At 41.3% G+C, this 23465-nt stretch overlaps 1 protein-coding gene and 2 long non-coding RNA genes across 4 annotated transcripts in view; 1 reads left to right on the plus strand and 2 right to left on the minus strand.

Moving 5' to 3' along the window:
• Window positions 1-23465, minus strand: part of LOC103277779 (inactive dipeptidyl peptidase 10) — a 52384-nt gene that overhangs the window by 25294 nt on the left and 3625 nt on the right. For both annotated transcript variants that reach the window (XM_062970936.1, XM_062970935.1), the window contains exons 2-9: window positions 15156-15270; window positions 13902-13997; window positions 11709-11803; window positions 9883-9957; window positions 8097-8149; window positions 3901-3982; window positions 2479-2599; window positions 838-995 (exon numbers count right to left, since the gene is read on the minus strand). In XM_062970936.1, coding sequence (XP_062827006.1) covers window positions 838-995; window positions 2479-2599; window positions 3901-3982; window positions 8097-8149; window positions 9883-9957; window positions 11709-11803; window positions 13902-13997; window positions 15156-15270 — 795 coding nt within the window. The remainder of the gene's footprint in view (window positions 1-837; window positions 996-2478; window positions 2600-3900; window positions 3983-8096; window positions 8150-9882; window positions 9958-11708; window positions 11804-13901; window positions 13998-15155; window positions 15271-23465) is intronic.
• Window positions 4297-5094, minus strand: LOC134296313 (uncharacterized). The gene is made up of 2 exons (XR_010003013.1): window positions 4909-5094; window positions 4297-4774 (listed from the first exon to the last, which is right to left on the minus strand). It is a non-coding gene; the product is annotated as an uncharacterized LOC134296313 (long non-coding RNA).
• Window positions 6245-7001, plus strand: LOC134296314 (uncharacterized). The gene is made up of 2 exons (XR_010003015.1): window positions 6245-6389; window positions 6524-7001. It is a non-coding gene; the product is annotated as an uncharacterized LOC134296314 (long non-coding RNA).

Raw genomic sequence — 23465 nt, forward strand, 5'->3', positions numbered from 1 at the left:
TTTTGGCAGTCCTGAATTAGATACAGAAAGGATATGTTGCTGGGAGTGGCAGTAGGATATGATCCTTGTATCCATGGGGAATATATTCTTGGACTTTGCATGGATATGGAAAACTGTGGATAACAGTTAACCCTATTGAAATGAAGAACTTCAGGCTCAAAAATGCCACAGAGTTGCACTGGAGGACCTTGAAAACACCTAGAGAAGAATATTTTGTCAAACATGGATAAATGAAGCCATGGGTACCTATCCCACAGATACGGGGGCTGTATTGTAGTGTAAAGATTATTAATAGTTCAAATGGTACAATTGCTCCAGGGCCCTTGCTGGCTGAGGGAGCCCAATGTCAAAAAGGAGGCATTGTCTGTGAAGAGCAAGTCTGGACAGGACTAGCCAATCACAATTGAGAAAATGTTATGTTTAGGAAGAAAGAGGTGGAAGGGATTTTTGGAGCTTGACTATGGAAATAGTGCAGAGATTTCATGTCCAATTTATTTGCTACATGACAAATCTTCTAAGAAGCACTTTTCCCCTACATAAACATCTCTAAAAATGGTGCGTGTCAGAATTGCAGGTATATCTTATGTATTTTTGTTGGTGGTGGTGGTACGGAAATTAGGGTGCTTTCCTGGTTCAATGGTATCTTACAATTGAAGAAATACAGTACTTCTTTCCTCTGCTATTCCTGTTGATCAAACATGCAGCATAAAAGGGCCCCTGATTTTGGAACGGCTCCAGGGCCCCAACCACATAAATCTGGACTTTCCTAGAAAGTGCACTTGTGAGAGATGTACAACCTCTTCTTTCCAGTTGGGTGGAAATGGGGGTTGGACCTACCTTCGGGTACGGGTAGTGCTGGCTGGCTGGGTAGTTTCCTCCCAGGAAGCGGGGCAGCTCCATCTTGGGAACCATGGAGTCATTGATGCTAAGATAAGCCAGCCAAACGCCATCAGGGGGGGAACACCAGTGCGCAGAGGCTGATTGCAGGATCTCCTCTTGGGAAGAAAGGGACACCCAGCATGAAAGCCATGTGGGAACCTCTCTGCTGAAATTCACCCACCCACTCATCCTAGGTAGATATACAGGATGGTCAGGCTGGAGAAAGGAACTCACTGGACAGTTTTTCTGTTGGTGGAGGTCTGGGGGACTTTGTACATTTCTCTGAGATTCTCTTCTGGATTCTAACATAAACTCTCTATCCAGCTAATTTATCCAGAGTTTTATATCTCTACAGACAGACCTTCTGCCTTAGGTTTTGTGCTGGAAGAAAGATAAGGTAACGGTAAAGATAAAGGTTTTCCCCTGACATTAAGTCTAGTCATGTCCGACTCTGGGGGTTGGTGCTCATCTCCATTTCTAAGCCGAAGAGCCACCGTTGTCTGTAGACACCTCCAAGGTCATGTGGCCAGCATGAATGCATGGAGCACTGTTACCTGCTGGAGTGGTACCTATTGATCTACTCACATTTACATGTTTTGAACTGCTAGGATGGCAGAAGCTGAGGCTAAGAGCGGGAGCTCACTCCACTCCCCGGATTCGAACTGGCGATCTTTTGGTCAGCAAGTTCAGCAGCTCAGCGGTTTAACCCGCTGTGTCACCAGTGGCTCCCGGAAGAAAGGTAGATATACTGAATAAATAAAAAAAATCTGCCATTGCTCCATCAATCTAATTATGGGATTGTTCAATAAACTCCAGCTATATAACTGTCTAATGTTGTATCTTTCAAGATTTCACAGATGAAAACCAGAAGACATTTGGCTAAGCCAGATCAGTGTCAAGATGACAAATTTTATTTCTGAGGAAGAACAGACAAGCTAGGAGAGGCCCAAGCATCATGTTTTTGCCTGGGTCCACAGGGAAGACTAAGATCCTACCAATTCCTCTCTTTGATGGGCTAATTGAGTGCAAACAACTTTTGCATTTTGAACTTAATTTGCAGCAGGTGAATCTTAGGACAAAGTGGCAGGATGAGAGAGAAGTAGGGAAAGTTTACAAATCAGTTGAAAAAGTGAGATTCTCCCTACCAAATGTGGACAATTGGAGGGTATTGGATGCTATTCATTACACTACAGAACATCTTATTTAACTATAATTAAACCAAATGAAACCTTGGCTCATGTATTGCTGAGTTCTTAAGAAACCTGCAGAAAGTATAAATTGACCCTGACTGGAGCAGTTCTGCTTCTTTTAACCACCACTTCAGATACACAGAGTTAAGGAGAGAGGAATCAAAGTGAGGTTTCTTCTATTACAATGTTCATTCGTGCTTTTTCTTATTAGAAATGACACATCACTTCTAGGACAAGCTTCCCTCAACTTGATGTCATCCCAATGTGTTAGAGTACGATCCTCATTATCCTCAGGCAGCATGGACATTTGGAGGTCACCTAAGCATCTTGAGGAAAGCTGCCCTAGATTGTTGTCTCAAGGTACCTGGCAAAATTAACATGGTCCCACATTTTTTTTGGTCTCATTCACCTTCATATAACCAGTCAGAAATCCCATTGAAGATAACTCCTTGGCGCCCAGATGAAGTGATCCGCTTGGCCCGACTGGTGACACCAGGTTGATAGTAAATGTCATTATCCAAAACAAATACCTAGGAATAGACAAAAGTCAGTACTATGAATGGATCAGCTCATCTGGATCATCTCCTTTTCCCAGACAATTGCTTCGCCAGGAAACTAATTCTTCAGTGTAGGAGAGCTCAAAGAATTTTTTTTTCTTCTCCAGTCATTTAGACCACTGCTTCTTAAACTGTGGGCCCCAACCCCAAATGGGGTCCTCTTTACTCAATGCTGGATTCATGAAAAAATTGGCAACAATAACACTTTTCCAAATGCCACCCAGTAGTTGTTTTAGACATTTATATAAATCTATAAGCAACAACGTGCAGCGTTTACAGTGAACTCTGCAGAAAATGCTTCAGCTGTTCTTCATAAAAAGGAAAATCAGTCTGTTTCGTGAGGCTTGCAAATGCTGATCTATCAATAAATGTTTGGTTTGTATACCTATACACTGGGATTGCATAAAAATGTCTTGGGCAGAAAGGGTTCACGGATGGAAAAGATTTAACAAGTTCTGATCTATTTGTAATAAAAAAAATAACATTTTCCAATCCTCTTCAAGACAAGGCTTGGAAAATGCTGTTTTAGGACAACAATTACCAGAATTCTAGGAGATATACTCCAAATTCTAGGAGATGTAGTCCAAAAATGTAATTATGTCAACCTCTGCCTCAGGGATGTATGGTCCCCCCCCCCCCAAAAAAAAATAAAATAAAGGCAAAGACATTCACTCAGTTATAGCAACTGAAGAGAAAAAAGGTAGGCTCAAGCACCAGAAAATATTTAAATAAAAATGGAGATAAGCGATAAAATATAAATATGACAAACATAACGGCTACATAACATGGGTATACTCTTTAATTTACTCATGCTGTTTATTGTTTGTTTTGTCAGTCTAATCACCTTGCAGTGAAATATTTACTGTTGCCATGCTTTCCTTTTGAAGCAGTTCCAAGCTGTATTATAGTGTCAGTATAGAAACACTTTCAGTTGCTTAGAAATGCCTAATGTACAGAGCACAGGGCTCACCAGAGAAGCCTTTGCCCAATGTCTCCTTGAACCTGGAGCCAGCCAGATGTCTAGAAGAAAGCAGTTGGCCAAAATGGATATCCCAGCCATCAATAAATAATTACAGCAGGCCCTCAGTATCCAGGACTGCCTGATAAGAACAGTGTGCTGGGTTTACTGGTTTGGGGAGAAAGCTCTCTCAGCTACTGGCTCTCTACAGGAACTTACAGGCTAAAGGTTTTTTAAAATGACTAATTAACCAGAGTAAGCTCCAGGTCAAGACAGCCTGTCTTAATAGAATGTAAAAAATGGAATGGATACCTACTAACTGATTATCCCGGGCTCCCCAGGCTGCATATTGTAGATGTGTTGTGTCTGCTTTAGGCAGGTCTGGGAGGCTGGTTTCTCTTGAAGAGAAAATAAATATTAGGCCACTTCCTTGCAAAAGAATTACTTGAAAGCATAGCAATCGGAATCAATATACTAGGACATCTTATGCTGCCCTCTGCTCCACTTTAATCAAGGCTCTATGGATCTGAGTTACATGTGAATGAGAAAGAGGAAAGGGGTAAAGAGGGAGGAGAAACAAACAAGGGATGTATATTTCTATCTGGCTAGAAATGAATCTTGCTATAAGAATGGGGTATATATATATATATATATATATATATATATATATATATATATGAAAAACAACAACTTAAATGTATATACTCTCGTGTAGGTTTTAGCGTGTGTATTGTGGTATGCTAGTATATAGAGTATTTTCTTTACAGTCCCAACCGGGTACTAACTTATTGTGAAACATATAAAGCAAAACACACATAAACCTCCAACTGAAAACAGTCCACAATTATGGTATATATACAATTATACAACCTTATTGAGTAACATATAAAGTAAAGCATACATCAAACTCAACGGAAAACAGTCCACAGCTGTTGTGTGTATGTAGAACAAAACTATGCAACGCGGTCTTAACAAGTAATCCCGGGTACACTGCCTCGTTTCGGGAAGTCCTTCTTCAGGTTGTTGTTATTTATGTAAGGTCTTAAATAGTCTTTTGATGTATGGTATTTTTCTTCTTACTGAGATTCTCAGAATCTTCTGCGGTATGTTGTGGATTTATTGCTGTCTCTTTAATCTTAATTACTTGCTTGGTCCTGCTTCAGTTCAAGGCTTTTCAATGTAGTCAATTTCTAAACATAAACATAGGTACATACTAATAATAACTATGATGGTTATACCAAAATAGATATGTATAAACACCCCATATGTTTTCCAATTCTTAATCTAGTACATAAAAGAGTTTACAAAAATACAATTGACTTACACGTCGTTACTCTTGCAGGGCTCTGTGTTTTTTCTCAAGTTGCAAGTGCCCTATGGCTTGCATGGTGAACTGAAATACTCAATTCACTAAAGATAACAGGTGAAATCAATCCTATCATTCAGTCCTTTGGGGAATACAGAGTTTAATTTAAAGGTCAAGAAAGACTCCCTTTGTAGAAGAAGTTTTTTATTGTCTCCAATTGTATCAGACCGGAAAATTGAGAAGATGTCATCAATGTATCGTCCATAATAGATCATGTCGGGAGATCTAGATTGTATGTGCTGTTGTAAATGAATTTTGTCTCAAGGTAGGCAACAAATAGGTTGGCAATAGATCTCCCCTGACATGATCCGGTCTGATACTGCAGCATCACATTTTAGAACATGGATTAATACCATACATGACCACATTAAATTTACAGATACATGTGACCGTAATAAGATCAATTTTTTAGATGTGTGTGTATTCAGGAAATCAAATAGACTTTACGTCAAAAACTACACCAAACCTACTGATAGAAACTCCTTATTACACTTTAACAGTTTCCACCATCACTCTTTGAAATCTAACTTACCATACAATCAACTATTAAGATTAAAACGCAACACCAGCCTACAGGAAGACTTCGAATTTATCATAGACCCCTTCAAACAGGCACTGAAGATGAGGGGATACCCTGAAAGAATTGTAGACTCAGCAGTCAAAAGAGCTCAAAGGGTCAATAGAAGTGTCCTACTACAAGAACAAACTAAGCCTAGTAAGGATCGTATCATCTGGCCACTTACACTCACACCACTATCATCCAAAATTAAGAATATCGTCAATAGACATTGGCATCTAATACACGAGATCCACGGCTGTGAAAAACCACCTATGGTAGCCCACAAAAGATCTAGAAATTTCAGAAACTTTCTAGTACATGCAGATCTCATTACTCCCACTACTACAGTAAGCCTAAACAAAAAAGGACATTATCCATGTGGCCATTGTAACTGTTGTAAGCAATCCCTAAGAACTCAAGATGATATATACCCCATACTCCATCTTCACATCACATTAAGACACTTTACTACATGTGCATCTGAAAATGTCATATATTTGATTATATGTCCATGTAAATTGTTATATGTAGGGATGACCTCTAGGGCATTGAGAACACGGATACAAGAACACAAATCCAGAATCAGGAATGGATGCACAGACTCTACTCTATACACACATTTTCAAGAAAAAGCTCATTCTGATGAGAGTTTTAAGTTCTTTGTAATAGAGAAGGTAAAACCCATTGGAGACAATAAAAGACTTCTACAAAGGGAGTCTTTCTGGACCTTTAAATTAAACTCTGTATTCCCCAAAGGACTGAATGATAGGATTGATTTCACCTGTTATCTTTAGTGAATTGAGTATTTCAGTTCACCATGCAAGCCATAGGGCACTTGCAACTTGAGAAAAAACACAGAGCCCTGCAAGAGTAACGACGTGTAAGTCAATTGTATTTTTGTAAACTCTTTTATGTACTAAATTAAGAATTGGAAAACATATGAGGTGTTTATACATATCTATTTTGGTATAACCATCATAGTTACTATTAGTATGTACCTATGTTTATGTTTAGAAATTGACTACATTGAAAAGCCTTGAACTGAAGCAGGACCAAGCAAGTAATTAAGATTAAAGAGACAGCAATAAATCCACAACATACCGCAGAAGATTCTGAGAATCTCAGTAAGAAGAAAAATACCATACATCAAAAGACTATTTAAGACCTTACATAAATAACAACAACCTGAAGAAGGACTTCCCGAAACGAGGCAGTGTACCCGGGATTACTTGTTAAGACCGCGTTGCATAGTTTTGTTCTACATACACACAACAGCTGTGGACTGTTTTCCGTTGAGTTTGATGTATGCTTTACTTTATATGTTACTCAATAAGGTTGTATAATTGTATATATACCATAATTGTGGACTGTTTTCAGTTGGAGGTTTATGTGTGTTTTGCTTTATATGTTTCACAATAAGTTAGTACCCGGTTGGGACTGTAAAGAAAATACTCTATATACTAGCATACCACAATACACACGCTAAAACCTACACGAGAGTATATACATTTAAGTTGTTGTTTTTCTAATATATATATATATATATACCATTCTTATAGCATTTTATATAGATATCTGTGCCCTATCGATAGAAATGAATCTTGCAAAGTAATCAAACATGCACATTTTTATTAACAGTTGCATCCACAACCATATCTTTATCCAGAATTTTAACAACCACAGCAGCTCTTGACTTGATCTTCTTTAAAAGTCTGCCTGAATAAAAAGGTTTTAGCCTGCCGCCAGAAGGACAGCAGGGAGGAGGCCATTCTGGCTTCCCTAGGAAGAAGGGTGTTAAGCCAACCTTAAGAAATGGGACCACAAAGTGGAGTCCACCACATGCGGGTATGGAAAAGCGCAAACAACAGACCACCTATTACAATGCAGCCTGAGCCCTGCCACATGCACAATGGAGGACCTTCTTATAGCAACACCAGAGGCACTCCAAGTGGCCAGCTACTGGGCAAAGGACATTTAGTAGAATGCCAAGTTTTTAACTTAACTTTAAATATATCACAAACAGGCCCGGCCCAACACGGCACGCTGGCCACGCCCCCGCGTTGGGCGCCACCTTCCCAGGGGCGCTATTGAGCCCCTGGGAGGCGGGGCCACACCTGACGGAGGCGGGGCCGTGTGACGCAGAGGCGTGGCCAGGTCTGGCCCCGCCTCCCGCGGGGCGCGCCATGGCGCAGCCAGGCCAGGGTGCACCCCATGGGGGGCGGGACCAGCCACGCCTCCCACGGCGCGCCCGCTGCAGCGGGAGTCCTTTCAGGCTGCGGCCTGGAAGAACTCCTGCCGCAGCTTGGCTGCGCCAGAGCGCGCCCCGCGGGAGGCGGGGCCACGTCTGGCTCTGCCTCCCGTGCCACGCACCCTGGCCCCGCCTCCCACGTTGGCCGCGCCACGGGAGGCGGGGCCGCCCGGCGTGGGAGGCGGGGTTAGGGCGTGGGAGGCAGGGCCAGTCCTGGCCACGCCTCCTGCTGCGCAGGGGAGGGGGCGCAAAAAATATTTGCATACCCCTTTAAATTTCCTCGGGCTGGTCCACAACTGCACCCTCAGTTTGCTTCTGATACATAAATAAATAGCCTACCTGGTGCCCACATTATAGATCAGGTAGCGAGCCATGAAAGAGTAGCGGAAAACCTACAGGCGAATAAAACAGAGAAAGATTGTGTTAGCGTCATATAGATAGACAGAAGGATATTAACATGTTGCCACTCCTAATGATGAATGGGTAGTATGCCATAGATTTGCTCCCCAAGAGGTTGTTACAGTAGAGTTGGTAGATAGGTTTTGGCCAAGGACTGATTGCTTTGGCTTTGGCAAGCCCCAATCCAGTCATTAACATACTTTGTTTGGTTCTAGCTACTTTTAGGGCTAAAATGACTCACTCTATTTACTCCAATGACTCCAATGATTCTTGGCATTCACTTAGGCGAGCTATGTGTCTTCATCGTGGTTGGCTTATGGTGATCCCATTAACTTCATAAGGTTTTCTTTGACAAGGTGGTTTTGCCAGTTTCTTCCTCAAAAATAGTCTTCAGCACCTCATATTCATTGTTGGTCATTTAGGCCCCTTCCACACAGCTGAATAAAATTCCACATTACCTGCTTTGAACTAGAATATATGGCAGTGTGGACTCAGATAACCCAGTTCAAAGCAGATATTGTGAGATGTGTTGTCGAAAGAGAAGCCATTGAAATTCACAAGCACGTGGACAACTTCAACAGAAAGAAGGAAACCATGAAAATGATCAAAATCTGGCTACAGTATTAAAAAAAACTCAAAAATCAGAACAGTAAATAAGAAGCAACACTCTGAAAACAGAGGAGTTCCAGACATGGGTACCAGGGGCAGCTAACGATTCTGAACAAAGGATTCCCCCAGGCAGGAAGAAGCCAAGAGATGAAGCTATTCAATGCTAATCAAGGTGATTAACTACAACATTCACACTGGCCTCCAACTGACAAAGAGTTTCTTCTCTCACCTTGGACTTTCCACAGATATATATAAACCTTCCTTGCTTAGTTTCTCCATACCTCACAACCTCTGAGGATGCCTGCCATAGATGTGGGCGAAACGTCAGAAGAGAATACTTCTAGAACATGGCCATACAGCCCGGAAAACATACAACAACCCTCAGATATTGTGGGATTTTCTGCCTTGATATTCTGGGTTATATGGCTGTGCAGTTAGTTCCTACAGGATGTAGAAATAACCACCAGCTGAGATGACTCAGGAGGATTAGAAAATGTTGTGAGGACAAAACTATTTGTGGTTAATAGACATGTTGGCTGTATGCAGCTCCCAGGTTTAAAGACGGTATATCTTTGGGTACTACTTGCCGAGGAACAACAGTTGCAGGTTTCTATTGTGCTTGTGTCCTACTTGTGTACTTTTCATAGTAATCTAGCTGCAAGAAACAGGATATTGGACTGGAGAGGCCTTTGATCTGACTCAGAAGGCTTCTTATTATGCATAGGCAGAAGATCATGCAGATCTCATCTTGTCGATATAACCAATATAGGAGCTCATGGTCTTATCCATAATTAAATGGCCAGGGATTGCTTGAGAAGCAAGATGAACTCCTCACAGTTGGCATGAAAAGGGCCCATCAAGCTGGTGCATCAGCATTTCTGTACATCCATCTGGTTCATTATTCTCCAAGACAAGAACAGGGGAAGGCAGCCAATTCAAGCCCTCACTGGCCCCTTCAAGCTTTTATGAGGGATATAAATCCTGACACTTTCTCAGAGGGTTATTGGCTTTGCAGAACTTCCAGAATCTCGGTGGTTTTTCTACAATGCACTTGCTTGCCCATTGGATGTGGAACAACCTGCCTGGAAAGCATGTGTGTATATCCCTTGTGGCTTACCTGCTGTACATCACAAGCCAAAAGCAGGAACTGCAGATCTGGAGATGGTTGGAAGTGGGAAGCTTTCAAAAAATGCTGCAGAAGAGCAAGGAAAGTGCAAGATAGGAAATGAATGGAGCATTTGGAAGGGAATGTTCATAAGATTAGACAATTGTAGCCCGTTTGAGACTAAGATTAATTATTTCGATGGCTTAGGCTTTCAGATGCTCAAAGACTGATAATCGGCAGCGTAAAGCAAAACCTGAAAGTAATGTGTTAAAAGTAACACAGTGAAGTAGTGGGTTAAAGCCTTGTGACTTGAAGGTTGGGTTGCTGACCTGAAGGCTGCCAGGTTCGAATCCCACCCGGGGAGAGCGTGGATGAGCTCCCTCTATCAGCTCCAGCTCCATGCGGGGAGCGCCGAGAGGCAGGGGCTGGGACACATCCTCCCACAAGGATGGTAAAAACATCAAAAACATCTGGGTGTCCCCTGGGCAACGTCCTTGCAGACGGCCAATTCTCTCACACCAGAAGTGACTCAGGTTGCTCCTGACATGAAAAAAAAAAGTAACACTGTTATTCACACAGGGCTTTTTATGTTTTACTAGCTTGGGTACCCACCAGTGACCAGGTTATTTGAAAAGGGCCTTGTTTGTTTTTTATTGTTAGATAATATCAGTTTGGTCATATATTATGCTATTTCTTAGAAAAAAAACCTCAGTTTTTGCTTTTGTTTTTTATGAATACTCCCATTAGAAAATGCATAAGGATGTGGGTGAACTACAATTCCCCAAAATCTTGGGTCAACCCTCCCAAAACTTCCCCAGTATTCACAGTTGGCCATGTTGGGTCTGTGTGCCAATTTGAGTCCAGATCTGTCATCAGATGGGTTCAGTGTTCTCTGAATACGGGTAAACTATAACTCCTGGATGTCAAGGACAATCATGTTGAAGTGGGAATGATTGTATATAGAGTTGTTTAAATGTAATTGAGTTATAGTGTTGCAATGTGAGCTGGAGATTGCATCATGTACTGTCTGCTGTCCACTATGCAAGTGTGTAAAGAGTTAACTGTGTATTGCATCAGACAGCAGAGGTGATTATAAATAGCTCCCTCTGTTATCTGTTCTGCCCTCTTCTCTCTGCCTCTCTGCACTCTGTCTGTATATATATCGTCTTGAGAGTTATCCGTTTGTTAATAAATCTTTTGTAGATAGCCAAACAGGCTTCAGCCTCTTTATTGGTGCCAGTGATTCTTCGTTGATCTTCTGCTACATGTGTTTTTATCCAAACCGCGCGCTCTGACAAATCACCCCAAACCCTATTGTTGGTGGGGTTCAGATTCCCAGTCCCTACAGCTCCTATAAATGAATGGTGAATTATCCCCCAAACCTCCCTCTCCAGTATGTTCAGTTGCTGATCCATTCCTCTGTGTGCCATAGAAAAGAGTAGGAGAGGGTTAAGGGAGAGGCAGTGGGCGGGGTCATGCAAATAGAGAGAGAAAGGGACACTGGGATGTGCTCGCTGTAACCTGCAATGTCCTGGGAGGGAGTGACTTGGTGGTTCCACAGCATTGGAAACTATAGCCTGTTTGTGGAGGCTGGAGACTTTCTGTTTGAGCGGCCACCTACGCCACATACACACATAGAGATTTTCACTTTTATTATGCATGTAGATTTTTAGTAATGTATTCAATTGTTATTATTTTTATCATTTTAACGTAAGTGATAATAACAGTCCCATTCAGGAGAGAGTAGGTAACTTTTACATGTTGTGCAAGATAATTTGCTTTCAATTTTTATAGGAACAACCTTGATAAATGGCTCCATAGTATCTTTTGGATCTCACCAGATTTCTGTCCTCCACCAAAAGGGTGCTGTTCTTTTGTCTCACATGCCACTTCGTCATAGTTCCTGTGTCACTTAGCACCACTAACTCATCATCTGCACAAATACAAAAAAGCACAAATTGGCTTTTGTTACTTATACTGTACCTGCATTGGTTACTTACTCTGAGCTAATCTTAACTAGAAAGTGTCATGTTCTAGTGCTTATGTGGGAAGCAGAGGTTCATGAAAAAGCAATAAACCATTTGTGATCAATAAGAAAGAAAATAAGGGAGGAATTTTCCTTCTCAGACCATCTCTACCGTTTATTTTTTGCTTTATCTAATACCTGGCTATGGATTCTAAGTCACTATTGTCCAGATTAAACTATGTTTTGAACAAAATGATGGATTCTGTAGTGTCTGATGGTGGTTGTTGTATTCCATCAGGTTAGGGAAAGCTGTTGAATGACAAGGAGCTATGGCTTCACACAGGAGAGTTGTCCTACTTGATATTTGTATTGCAAACCTGTGTTGCAAAAGTGTTTGGGTTGCCCATGAAAGGCTTTTTCACACTCCTCATCCAGTACACTCCTCGCTGCTATAGCTGGGTCAGGAATAATTAGGGCATTTGTTTATCAGTCCAAAAAACATTGAAAAGGATTCCTACAGATTTTTAAAAATTTGGAACAATATCCAACAAATACCCACAACAGTCTTGGCCTTTTGTTTAATGCCATGCAATTGGAGAAGCTGGGGTGCCATCTTGATATGTTTATGAGAAGTTCTTCAATTGAAAGGTTGGTAAAAATGACAATAGTCCATAATTATTGAATATTCCTCACAGTATGCAATCGTAGAATAATTTGTTGATAACTGCTCAATCACATAGTGTCATTGATTCCCTGAAGATATTTATTGAGTATCTCTTATCTAAAATGCTTGGTACCAGAAGTGCTTGGAATTTGGGATTTTAAATTTTTTTGGAATAATTGCATATGCATACATGCACGTAATGAGATATCTTGGAGATGGGACCCAAGTCTAAGCACAAAATTTATTCATATTTCATAAACCTGACAAATCTGAAGGTAATATTGTACACAATATTTTCAATATTTTGACACGTGAAACAAAGTTTGCATACATTGAACCACCAGGAAGTAAAGGTGTCACTATCTTAGTTACCTCAAGTTGACAATTTTGGATTTTGGAGTATTTTGGAATTCCAGATAAGGGATGCTCAACCTGTATAATGTGAACAAACAAACAAACAAACAAACCCTCTCCTTCTCGATGTATGATATGGCAATACTTGGGAAATGTGATACCACACAAATTAGTAATAACACTATGTAACAAAAATTGGGGGAAAAAAATCTGTTCCTGGTCTGAAATTGTTATTTCCTTTTTAATTGTGTGGCACTTACATTTAAAGTATTTGTTCTACTCCAGAAACTTCGTTTTTATAGCTGCCACAAACTATGTTGAATTGGTGGCGAGTCCATGAGATATTCATTGAAAAACTATAGCAAAATGTGCTGCAGGATGTCCTGCAAAAACAAGGTTTTTTGCAGTTTGATAAGCCTTTTCCATGTTATTATGATAGGACCAATTAAAAAACAACATTAATAACCCAGGAGCAAAAATCATGTTACATAGTGTTATTGCCTGTTGCAATTCCGGGCCGGGCGGTGGCACAGGCTGGTTAGTGGCCAGCTGCAATAAATCACTATGACGAAGAGGTCATGCGTTCGAGGCCAGCCCGTGTCAGAGTGAGCACCCGACCATTAAAATAAAAAATAGCCCTGCTCATTGTTGACCTAAGCAACCTGAAAGATAGTTGCATCTATCAAGTAGAAAATTTAGGTACCACTATGTGGGGAGGCTAATTTAACTAATTTACAACTCCATAAAAATTGTCCAGCAGCATTTGGAATGAGGAAGTCGGCATCACAGTGGATGATGAAGCAGCTGCTTCCCCTGTGGCCAGAATCGAGCATACCCTCAGGAAGCTGGAAGCTGGAGAAGGTTAAATTGCCTCTGTGTCTGTCTTTGTCTCTATGTTCATATGGCATTGAATGTTTGCCTTGTATGTGTACATTGTGATCCACCCTGAGTCCCCTTCGGGGTGAGAAGGGCAGAATATAAATACTGTAAATAAATAAATAATAAATAAATTCCGGCACTCACTGGGAAGGGAACAAGATGACATACCTGTCAGCCAATGCACCTTGGGGTGCTGAGGTTGGAATTCATCACTTTCCAGATCAGCAAGTGTCAGTGGGGTGCGGTAGCCCAGCGGAGGGTCTTCTAGACACAGACAGACAAACAAACAGGAATTACTAGCTGGGTCATCATATGCCCTGCACCCATATTGGATGCCTGTGTAGGAAATTCTGAGAGTTGTTGTACAAAATTGTAACTTGGAGTTCATACACCATACTTTTAAAACTCCAAACCCTAGTATTTCCCAGCTAGCCTGGCCACTGATCAAGTTGACATAAGGATTACGAGAGCGGCAATCTGAAACACAAGTTTTTCTAAATGCTGTTTTATCGTTGGGGTGGAAAAGGGAACCAGTTTTGCTTTTTCTTGTGTCCTTTAAAGCATATTTTACTGACTTTATGATAACGAAAGTATATTAAACATGTACATAACAAGCAACACAATTTGTCATTATATAGCAAATTTGCACATTTAACTGTTGTGGATTGACTATCATATTTCTAGGAATCTCTAGGACCTCCAGTGGTCAGTTTCTACCAGAAGGGAACCACAGAGTCACACTGGAGGATCCAGAGGTTATTAAGTAGATATTTTCTCAAGTTTAAAAAAGTTTTTTAATTCACCTTTCCACAATAGTCCTGCACCTCTAGACTGCAAAAGCAAAGGGGCAACTGTATTGCATAAGACTGGACAAATGCAGTCTTTCCCCTTTTCCATTAAGCTGAACTTTTGGAGAAAGGTTGCCGAACTGAGGAAGCCAATGTGGTGGAGTAGTTTGAGTGTTGGACTGGGATTCTGGAGACCGGCTTGAATTCCAGCTCAGTCATAGAAACCCATTTGATAACCTTGGGCAGGCCCAAACTCTCTCAACATCAGGAAAAGCCAATGTCCCTGTGAACAAATACTGTGGCTGGCAACATATTTTGAAAATGCATCTCATTTCAAAATCCAATGCTACCACTTATTTATTCTGTGTTTTTGAGTTAACTCTGACTTGTTTATCACATTGTTATTATATGCCTTCAAGTCAATTCTGATTTATTCCTAAGGGTTTTTTGGCAGTGGATTTCCATTGCCAGGTGGGAATTCTAATCCTGGTCTGCCTAAGACCCTGGGTCCTAGTTATACTCACATTACTGCATCTGGCTGATTGCATTAATCTATGATTTATGACTCTTTCTCAGGTCTCCCAGCTGGTTGCCACTTTTGCGGGTTCCCATTCAGCGGGTGTTGCCCTCTCACCTGGCGTGAGCATCAGGATGGCCACAATGATAATGGAGGCCAGCATGGCAACCACCAGCAGGGAAATCCCAATTCCTTTCCAGTTGCGAGGTGGAGAACGGTCGATGCCCATGTGCTGTGCAAGGAAGGGAAAGGGAGGAAAATAATGTAGATATTAAGGCATATTGTCTTGCTTATTGTTGAATGTAACAAAACAGAAAGAGGCCCAGTAACCACCAGGATGCAGACTGGGCTTATTTTTTCTGACTTATAAATGGGAGAGATATAACAGTTCCTGAAACATTAGCCAAGCTATCCCAATTGTATAAAAGTAGCCTGACTCTGACTTAGTCAAAAGATCTAGAAGTAATCAACTGCTTTATCTGCAAAATGCAACAAATTCCAAAATCCAGAAGCAGCAATAGCCCCAAAACATAATGCACAAACTGAGTATAGGTAAAGGTAAAGGTTTTCCCCTGACATTAAGTCCAGTCGTGTCCGACTCTGGGGGTTTGTGCTCATCTCCAATTCTAAACCGAAGAGCCAGTGTTGTCCGTAGACGCCTCCAAAGTCATGTGGCCAGCATGACTGAATGGAGCGCTGTTACCTTCCCGCCAGACGGGTACCTATTGATCTACTCACATTTGCATGTTTTTTAACTGCTAGGTTATCAGAAGCTGGGGCTAACAGCAGGAACTCACCCCACTCCCTGGATTCAAATCGCCGACCTTTTGGTCAGCAAATTCATCAGGTCAGTGGTTTAACCTGCTGCTACAGGCTGAGGATACCTTATCCAAAATGTTTGAAACTAGAAGTAATTTGGATTCTTCTTCCAGATTTTAGAATAGCTGCATTTGTATTTGCATACCTTGGAGATGGGACTCAAGACTCAAGTCTAAACATATATGAATTTTAGTTTAATTTTCAATCTATATATATAAAAGAGTGATGGCATCACGGCAATTCACAAAACAACAAAAGTACAGGCCCCCCAACCTCAAAATTTGACAACACAACCCATCATCCACGCCTCAAGGTTGATACAACAAAAAGAAAAGAAAAATAAAGTCCTAATTAGAGGGAGAGCAATAATTTTTTTATCCAATTGCTGCCAGTTTAGAGGGCTAATCTCTGCCCACTTGGTTGCCTAGCAACCAAGGGACAGCCAGGGTTCAGTTAGGGGACAGGCAGAGTTAGGCCTCACTTAGGTCTCTTCCACAGATTATCTAATTTGCACTGGATTATATGGCAGTGTAGACTCAAGGCCCTTCCACACAGCTATATAACCCATTTATAATCTTATATTATCTGCTTTGAACTGGATTATCTTGACTCCGCACTACCATATAATCCACTTCAGTGTGCATTTTATACAGCTGTGAAGAAGGGGCCTCATATAATCCAGTTCTGAGCAGATAATATAAGATTAGAAATATACAGTAGAGTCTCACTTATCCAACGTAAACAGGCCGGCAGGATAAGTGAATATGTTGGATAATAAGAAGGGATTCAGGAAAAGCCAATTAAACATCAAATTAGTAATCGTTATACAAATTAAGCACCAAAACATCATATTATACAACAAATTTGACAGAAAAAGTAGTTCCATGCGCAGTAATGCTATGTTGTAATTACAGTAGAGTCTCACTTATCCAACACTCGCTTATCCAACGTTCTGGATTATCCAACGCATTTTTGTAGTCAATGCTTTCAATATATCGTGATATTTTGGTGCTAAATTCATAAATACAGTAATTACTATATAGCATTACTGTGTACTGAACTACTTTTTCTGACAAATTTGTTGTCTAACATGATGTTTTGGTGCTTAATTTGTAAAATCATAACTTAATTTGATGTTTAATAGCGTTATCCTTAATTCCTCATTATCCAACATATTCGCTTATCCAACGTTCTGCCGGCCCGTTTATGTTGGATAAGTGAGACTCTACTGTACTGTATTTACAAATTTACCACTAAAATATCACAATGAATTTAAAACACTGACTACAAAAACATTGATTATGAAAAGGCAGACTGCATTGGATAATCCAGAACATTGTATAAGCGAATGTTGGATAAGTGAGATTCTTCTTTAATATGAAATAATTACTGGGATAGAATAATGCAGAACAATATAATCTCTAAAACCAGGACAGTAAATAAACAGGGGAATTCCACACAGGAAACAATCAGGGCCAGCTAACACCTCCCAACAAAGTATTCCCATCACCAAAGTCTGGCAAATCCTCTGTTTTCTCAGGGCCACAGACAGTAGAAGCACATAAAATATCGCAAAGGACACCACTCTGAAAACAAGGGAATTCCAGACAGGAAAGAATCAGGGCCAGCTAACACCTCCCAACAAAAAATTCACTCAGCGAGGAAACAGCCAGGCTTTAAAGCTGCAAGGCCATTACATCCTAATCATTTTTCCTAATTGCAGCATTCATACTTGCCTCCAACAGACAAAAAAAACCAATCAGAAATATTGTATATTCACAACCTTTAGGAAATAATATCCCCGGATGGCGCAGCGTGTTAAAGCGCTGAGCTGCTGAACTTCTGGACCGAAAGGCCGCAGGTTTGAATTGGGGAGCGGAGAGAGCCCCCACTGTTAGCTCCAGCTTCTGCCAACCCAGAAGTTCAAAAACATGCAAATGTGAGTGCATCAATAGGTACTGCTCCGGTGGGAAGGTAACGCCGCTCCATGCAGTCATCCCACATGACCTTGGAGGAGTCTACGGACAACGCCGGCTCTTCGGCTTAGAAATGGAGATGAGCACCAACCCCCAGAGTCACGACTGGACTTAACGTCAGGGGAAAACCTTGACCCTTGACCTTAACTACCACCAATTCCTCAATGCTTTATTTCCCATACCACCAGACTTCGCCACAGCAACGCGTGGCCGGGCACAGCTAGTACTTTTATAATTTACTGCTGGTTCAACAAGTGTTGTTCTATTTGTATCATGGATATAAGCTTTCAGACATCTGGAGGTCACTGGCCTACAAAATGACTAGACCCAATTTAATTTTTAATGTCTCTGTAAATTCTGTAAGAAACCCCAGCTTCTGCCAGCCTAGCTGTTCAAAAACAGGCAAATGTGAGTAGATCAATAGGTACCGCTTCGGCAGGAAGATAACAGTGCTCCATGCAGTCATGCCGGCCACATGATCTTGGAGGTGTCTACGGACAACACTGGCTCTTCAGTTTAAAAATGGAGATGAGCACCAACCCGCAGAGTCAGACATGACTAGACTTAATGTCAGGGGAAAACCTTTAGCTTTACCTTAAGTTACCATTTATCCATCAAACTTTGTCCTATCTCTCTCACTCCGTGATAGCATTCTAGATTGCAATTTTTGTTTCATCTGTAAAAGCCAAAGGGTAACAACAACAACAGCAACTGAGAAAGGCTAGCTCCCTTATTGATTCATATTCATAGAGCTTTTAACTAATTGTTTGGCACTGTTTCTGTTCTTTTCCCTCACTGGTATTTTCTACCTTAATTAAGAGATCACTTCAGAAAGCTGCCAAAGCTTTCTGGGTGGAATAGCAAGAAATGAACTGTTATCACAACTGATGCCACTGCCCTTTTTTGTGTTGATTTTCCTGCACCAAAATGGTGGGGTTAGGTCTCACTACAGAGGTGAAACACTAGGCAAGATACCCCTTGTTGTGTGTACATGAGAGTGAGTGCATGCAAGACCAGCATGCATTCACTCTCATGGACACACAATGAGGAGCATCTTCCATTCCTAGAATGGAAAAAAAAATGCCTCAGTGACCTCAAAAAAGCTCATTTTTGACGTCATGAAAAGAAGCATATTGCTTAACCCATTAATCGGATTGTCTGTTTTGGATACCAAAACACTCAACTCAGGCAAGAAAACCCAAACTCACTATAAATCTTATATCCGTCTGTACTTGCAGTGCAGAGTGTCTTCTGATGAGAGACTCATCTTTTCTTGCTCTAATCTTGAAGGGACCATAAGCCAGAAAATAGTAGACTTTTGCATATATAGCTTTGCCTCTGCTTATATATTAGCTTCATATAGACAATAAGCTCTTTATATGAGACAAAGTAACAAAGGACCTGTTCCCCTCCCTTTCTCTTCGAGCTGGTACCTTTCTCCAGAAAGTTCCAAGGACAGAAGCTAGTTCGAGTAAACAAGTGAGATCACAGACACCATTCTGTGCCAAAGAGGTGGGGAGGTGAAGAAGACCCTCAGTAATTGGTTAAGTTTAGATAAGCCGAGATATATATTCTTTGTTTACTACGCCATGCTTCGCGGCAGCCATTTGCAAGTACAAACCTTTTGGGGTGTACGGCTGTCCCGCCTTCTCATAGCTATGGTAAAAATAAACTTTGCTTTTGTACTCTCACAAGACTGGATTTTCTGTCTCATTGCCTCCTGTGCCAGAACTCCTTTTTGAGATAAATTGTCTTACAATCTGACTTTGCCCAACTATTTGATGGAAAGTCTAGACTAGTATCCTGGGGCTTTATGGAAGTCTGGATCATAGACTAGTATCCCAGGGCTTTATGGCAGTCTGGATCAGGTCCATTTCAAACCAAGGCCATGTCCAGACAAACCGTCTTCATTGCCCTTTCCATGCTGTGATCAGTATAGAAAAAGGGGATTGCTCTTCCCGTTGTCGCCACTCCTTCTTGCCAGCTGCAGAGTGAGTGCCTGGCCATTGCGGTCACATCTGTTGATGTAAGGATGGCGTTAGATCCCAGCCGCCTTTGGATTCTGAACTTGGTTCAGAAATGAACTTTGACCAGGATGAAGCTTACTCTGACTTTTCACCCAGTTCTCCTCCGAGTTCCTTCCAATTACAGACCCCAGCTGTGGATAGCTCCGAAGCTTCCTTAATTGGGAGAGATACTGATAACATTACTCCCGTGGAAGAACCAGATGTTCCAAGCTCCCCAGGGAATGTATCCTTTAACAGAAGACAGTTTTTGCAGTAACAAAGATCCCAGACACAGCAGCTTCGCAGGAGTCAACGTTTGGCATCTAGAGGGGTTACTGGATAGCAGATTGTTTTGGGAACCATTGGGGAGTTGGGTTCCCTTTGCTGTTATTAGATCCAACTTCTATAAAAGTGTCTTGCACTGTGAGCCAGTTGTGGTGTCAACGTAGCAACTTCACCGTTTCCAGTTCCCTGATTTTCAAGCCGAGTCTCATGCTTCCTGGCGGCCAAGCCAAGCCACGACTCCCGTTTTAATCCGGAGTGAATTCAGGTCCTTGCCTTGTTCCTGAATCCAGATTGCTTTTAGCTTCGTCTTTTGCCTGCCTTGAAATCCAAGACTTTCTAGTGACTGTGGACTTTGTTATTTACTCCTGCTTTCTTGTTGTTTCCCCACTCAAGAACTTTTCATCAGTTTTGAGCATGTTTCGGTTTCTGGACTTTGGACAATAATATTGGACATATCTCTTCAACGCTTTGGACTAATTCATACCATTCCTTAGAGGACTATTGCTCACTCATCCTTTCACTTATTCTTTCCTGAATTTATTATTGTTTTAATAAAGATATTATATGATTATTGGTCTCTGTTTGGTTTCCAGTGTTCAAGCTGCCTTGGGGCGCAACAGATGAGTTGATCTCTCTACTTCTTCCTGATAGCATGGGCATCCCATTCTGACAACAGACAAGGAGCTCCAAGGACAGCAACATAGAGGAAGAAGGTGGGGCAGATGCAGTCCCAGCCCATCTAGAAACAGGTCCCAAAATCAGCAGGTATATGTTGGATCCGGTGCTGTTCCTGGCCAGATTTATACCAGAGTAACTTCAGCTTAGAAATGGAGATGAGCACCAACCTGCAGAGTCGGATATGACTAGACTTAATGTCAGGGGAAAACCTTTACCTTAACCTAATTTGTGTAGACAGGGCCATGGTCAGGCTTTTTGTGGTCATCATTTGTTATTTAAGTTTATGCATTTTAATGTATTTGGCAGCCTAATGCAACAGCCCAGGCCCCAAACATATGCCACCACTGAGAAAGGGATGTGGAGGCTGCTGTGTCAAAGTGCTGCCCCATCTCATTTAGAGCTCTCTGTATTGACAGACTCACATTCAAATATTTAGTTCAGCCATAGAGGCTTTCAGTGACCCGGTGCTGGCTGATCTCTTTCAGCCTGACTATCCTCGTCTTCTTCAGAGGTAGGGCAGAAGAGGCAGATGGAAAAGTATTAAACACAAGTACACACAGTCCCTAAGTTACAAATAAGATGATTGTTCTTAAGTTTAATTTGTTTGTAAGCCAGAACAGTTATCTTTTTAAAGTGAAACTCCAGACATTTAGCTTTGAACAGCATAGGAAAGGAATAACACCCCTGTGGTGTTTGTTTTGCTGTCTGTGCCCCTGTTCATCTCACTTTCTGTCCCTTTGATAATTGCATTTTGAAAAATTTGGTTTGTTGTGGAAAGAAGACTTGGTGAGAAAGCTTCAGTAGAGACAGCTTTTCCCCATGATAACTTTCAAATAGTGGATTTCCCTTCAGAGGGATAGATTTCTGTCCGTTCCTGTTGTCTCACCCCTGTTCTTAACTAGGAGTTGTATGTCAGTCAGAAGTTTATAATTCAAGGACTGCCTGTACTGTATTTGTTCATGTATCATCATCTATGCATGTGGTGTTGTACTTGCTAAGATTGGTTGGACCAAGCAGTGTATAGTTTGAGCATTTGACCATGAGCTCTGGAAAATATGGTTTGAATCACCATTTGGCCATTGAAACTCATTGGGTAGCCTTGGGCAAGTCCCACTCTCTCAGCTTCAGAGGAAGGTAAACTCTCTCTGAATAAAGCTTGCTGAGAAACCCAAGATAAACTCAACACAATCTGGAAATGACTTAATGGCACTCAACAAAGGCCGTAAACAGTTGTTCTCACTTTGAAAGCAAGTGAATAACAGATTTCAAGCTGGCAGATGCTTGCTTCTTAATGTGGAGAGAGAAACATACATCTTCTCTTGGATGAGATTGGATTTAACCATAATAATAAATAACTAAAATTAAATCATAACAGTGAAGTGTTTCTGTTAATTCATTTTCAGACTTTGTGCCATACCCTTTTAACCATCAAGGACACTCAGAGACTTAACCATTATGCAGATTTTTTTTTCGCGTCAGGAGCGACTTGAGAAACTGCAAGTCGCTTCTGGTGTGAGAGAATTGGCCGTCTGCAAGGACATTGCCCAGGGGACGCCCGGATGTTTTTGATGTTTTACCATCCTTGTGGGAGGCTTCTCTCATGTCCCTGCATGGAACTGGAGCTGATAGAGGGAGCTCATCCGCGCTCTCCCCCGGTGGGATTTGAACCTGGCAGCTTTCAGATCAGCAAACCAACCTTCAAGTCACAAGGCTTTAATCCACTATACCACCAGGGCTCCATATTAGGCAGAATGAGGAAGCAAATTTGGTGTATCAAGGATAGAGTATCAAGGATATTGTTAATTTGTATTTGTGCAGTAAGTTTGTTGGCTTTGGGGAGTATGCGCATTGAACTGAATAGATGGCATCTCAGGGTGCATCAATATTGTAGAATCAGTACAGTGTGACACCACTTTAACTTGCCATGGCTCAATACTATGGAATCGTGGAAGTTGTAGTTTTACAAGGTCTTTAACCTTCTCTGTCAAATAATGCTTTGTCAAACTACAACTCCCATGGTTCCATAGCATTGATTCAGGGCAGCGAAAGTGGTGTCAAACTGCATTAGTTCGACACACAGATAGCAAAACATTTTGGGTCAGACTAGCAGATTGATAAGGAAGAAATCTAACAACACCGCAGAGACTCAGCTCCTTCTGATTTTATATCCAGTTTGAAGCTCCGCATCCAAAGATCATGTTGCTGCACAAAAGTTATACATACAAACACCTTCCATGAGTTTTCACATGCCACTGATTTGTCCTGACCTCATAATTCATACCCCTGTAATCTATTTTATTTTTAATCTTTTTCATGCTGCCCAGCAGCTCTACACATTATTTCAGGGCTGTATGTTTTGGAATACAGTAGCAACACTGAGGCCATGCTGAGCAGGATGGTCAGAAATGCACACAAAACATCTGGAGGACCAAAGATTTCTTACCTTTCTATTCTTTGATCCACATTGAATAAAATATATGTTCTTATTTCAGTATTACAAAATGGACACTTTTATTATCAGTAATATTTCTTTTAAACATATTTTATTAATGAAGCCCTTAGACAAAATATAAAAGCAGAAGCATGTTTGCATCCTTCATTCAGAATTCCAAAATCAAAAACACTCCAACATCCAAAACTGTCTACATAAGTGGCTGAGACAA

Source organism: Anolis carolinensis, chromosome 2, assembly GCF_035594765.1.
Source record: "Anolis carolinensis isolate JA03-04 chromosome 2, rAnoCar3.1.pri, whole genome shotgun sequence".
NCBI classification, from domain to species: domain Eukaryota; kingdom Metazoa; phylum Chordata; class Lepidosauria; order Squamata; family Dactyloidae; genus Anolis; species Anolis carolinensis.